General features: G+C 42.1%; 1 protein-coding gene across 1 annotated transcript; it reads right to left on the bottom strand.

Annotated features, from left to right (window-relative positions):
• Window positions 1-71: 71 nt before the first annotated feature.
• LOC119590393 lies at window positions 72-2,218 on the bottom strand. The gene is made up of 3 exons (XM_037939062.1): window positions 1,584-2,218; window positions 1,128-1,363; window positions 72-873 (listed from the first exon to the last, which is right to left on the bottom strand). Exons 1-3 carry the CDS (start codon window positions 1,800-1,802, stop codon window positions 747-749), a joined length of 582 nt encoding a protein of 193 aa, XP_037794990.1. The 5' UTR covers window positions 1,803-2,218; the 3' UTR covers window positions 72-746.
• Window positions 2,219-2,504: the final 286 nt, after the last annotated feature.

The following is a 2,504-nucleotide window of genomic DNA, read 5'->3' as shown; positions in this document are numbered from 1 at the left end:
AAATAATTTGCATAATGAAACTCTCATTAACAGCTATATTTTTGGCAACAAGTAAAATACATACACAAATACAGAATTGTGTGTTTTATTTGTTCAGGTTGATAAATAAATATAACAAATATGTACACTTGTATAAATTGATAAAACGACAAAAATCAACAACAAAGAGAATTCGATCCTTACAGAACATATGAATTACTGGCATGAGAAGAGGTATTGCATAATGCTTCGGACTTGCCAATACACCAGGAACGAACCAGCGGCCATGATGCATTAGTACAAGGACTACATCAACGATACAAACATAAATGATTATAAGACTCAATATAAAGTAAAGGTCTTTTACACCGGGAGGGAATTACACTTTGTACATCTGAGCAAATGGCTAAATGGATGCATTGGGAAATCTCACACGAAGAGAATATGGGGGGAAATGTTGCGGTGGTGAGATACAGTAAAAAAGGAAACTTAAATATAACAGTTTTGAAACACAAAGATGTTCAAAACTGGGAGAAAGACTGGCCAAAACGTGCATGAAGGTGTGACACGTGGAAATAGTGCTACGTGATCATCAAGTGTAGAAAAGAAATAGAAGGATATATCCTAAACCTACAGTATACCTCAGCTACGTGAGGATATATCTCCGTCGCCACCTGTGCGACCTGGAGCTTCGAGCCGACGTGGAAAAGGCCTGTCCAAGTTCGAATGAGGAGGAACTGGCGTCTAGGAGTGAGGGAGAGTTCGTTTTACAAGCTGGGCATGGCGGGGCACGTGTATCGGCTGTCACACGAACCTCCCTCTTGGCGGAACATGATAGCGTCGAAAACACCGTCTGAGATCGTTTCGTACTTTTCCAGCGAGTATCCAAATACCCTGCGAGGAGAAATTATACACTGATTACTAATTCTATTAATTATTTGGTTAGAAATGATCTGTGTAAGTATATCTAACGATAAGTAAACGATCCAAACCACTTTGGAAAACATAGGGACTTTAATAGTTGTTATGGTGCAAACCGGACCGTTCGAAATACAGTGCGAGGAAAAGAAGAAAAACACATACACTTACATTCCGCCACAGCACAATAAAGGGGAAAAAACAGCAAAACAGAAAAATAAAACACTCACGGCTGGAGGTACTTGGCACCGTTGATCATCATTTTGGAAGTGGTAAGTAACCGCTCGGCCTTCCGGTCATCCAGACAGGCCAGGCGGTTGAGGCAGTCGTAGCGCTCGATGCCGTCGCTCACCAAGTACGTCGTCAGGTAGAGCAAGTCGCTCTTGTCGAAGAAAGACTCTTCTGCGCTGCGCCCGATGAAGCCCAGGCCGGTCCTGATGCCCGTGAGACCCACCATGAGCACGAACTGAAGGGAAAGGAAGGAGAGGGTATGATTGGCTTTTCGTGAGTTTGGGTTTCTTGCATTACATCATTTTTATACTCCATGGGTCTGGTGTAACCAACAGACATCTAAAATTTACTTGTATACCAAGTGTTTTCTTATCATATTGCCAACATGGTCGAACGCTATTCCTTAGAGTTTGCAAACAACTTTAGGCACAAAAGGTGCGAGGCACCAAGCTTACCGCTATGATCATGTACACAACAAGGTTCTTGAAGTTGAAGCTGTAGACGGTGGAGGTTCTTGCGAGTTCAAGGGCGCCCTCGTACAAGGCGTTGTCGGTCGAGTGCACCGTCTCCGCCCACGAACTGCTCGCGAGGCCCAGCAGAACCACGCCCACTATTAACGCCTGCTTCATCATTTTTGGTATCTGTCGGCAAGCGAGATGTGTAATTATTATCATTATAATTAGGAGTAGAAGTTGTAGTAGTACTGTTGCTATTATTCTCAGTCTTGTTCTTGTATTTAATAGTATCAGTAGCTATGCTATTTGTAGAAAAAAAATACGGAGTCAGTGCCAAGAATATAGCGTTAGATATCCTGAAAGTAAAACCGTTATATAAAAAAAGAAATGCAGCAAAAAAGAGGAAAAAAAGAACCACGATTACGCTGCTAATGACGTCACCTCACCACTACACCTGCGGCTATTACCCCACCTGAGGGAGCTGAGGTAACAATGATAAAAACCGGGAATCATGACCACAAAACGACAGTGGAGAGAATCAGACCACGAAAAGGGAACTAGAAAAGGAGAAAGGAGAAGAAAAAGGTGAATGAGAAAAGGCAAGTAAATGGAGATATGTGAAGAAAAAGAGGCAGGAGAAAAAACATAAGGGGAAGAGGAGAAAAAGATTAGATATTAGAGAAAAGAAAGAGAATAGAATGTACAGGAACTCGGAGAAAAAAAATGTAAGAGACAAGGGAGAAGGGGAAAGAGAAGAAAAGAACATAAGGAAGCATGCAGGTAAAGAAGAGATAGAACAAAAGATCACAAAATAAAGTGGAAAAAGGTAAAGAAAAAGAAAAACAACGTCTCCCGTCAGGCTGTGGACTAAATGAGATGATGAGTCAGCAGTGGTGGTCATCACCCAGCGCTGTGGGTCAC

The sequence above is a fragment of the Penaeus monodon genome, chromosome 27 (assembly GCF_015228065.2).
Source record: "Penaeus monodon isolate SGIC_2016 chromosome 27, NSTDA_Pmon_1, whole genome shotgun sequence".
Taxonomy (NCBI): Eukaryota; Metazoa; Arthropoda; class Malacostraca; order Decapoda; family Penaeidae; genus Penaeus; species Penaeus monodon.
Note: the sequence above shows the minus strand (reverse complement) of the source record. Positions and strands in the feature narration are given on the sequence as shown.

Bases quoted from the DNA above. Each gene is read 5' to 3' on its own strand.
- LOC119590393 (XM_037939062.1), bottom strand. From the start codon at position 1,802: ATGATAATAATTACACATCTCGCTTGCCGACAGATACCAAAAATGATG. The intron at 1,364-1,583 runs GTAAGCTTGGTG...CTTTCCCTTCAG, and splicing joins TTGTGTACATGATCATAGCG to TTCGTGCTCATGGTGGGTCT. The intron at 874-1,127 runs GTGAGTGTTTTA...TTCTCCTCGCAG, and splicing joins GGTGCCAAGTACCTCCAGCC to GGTATTTGGATACTCGCTGG.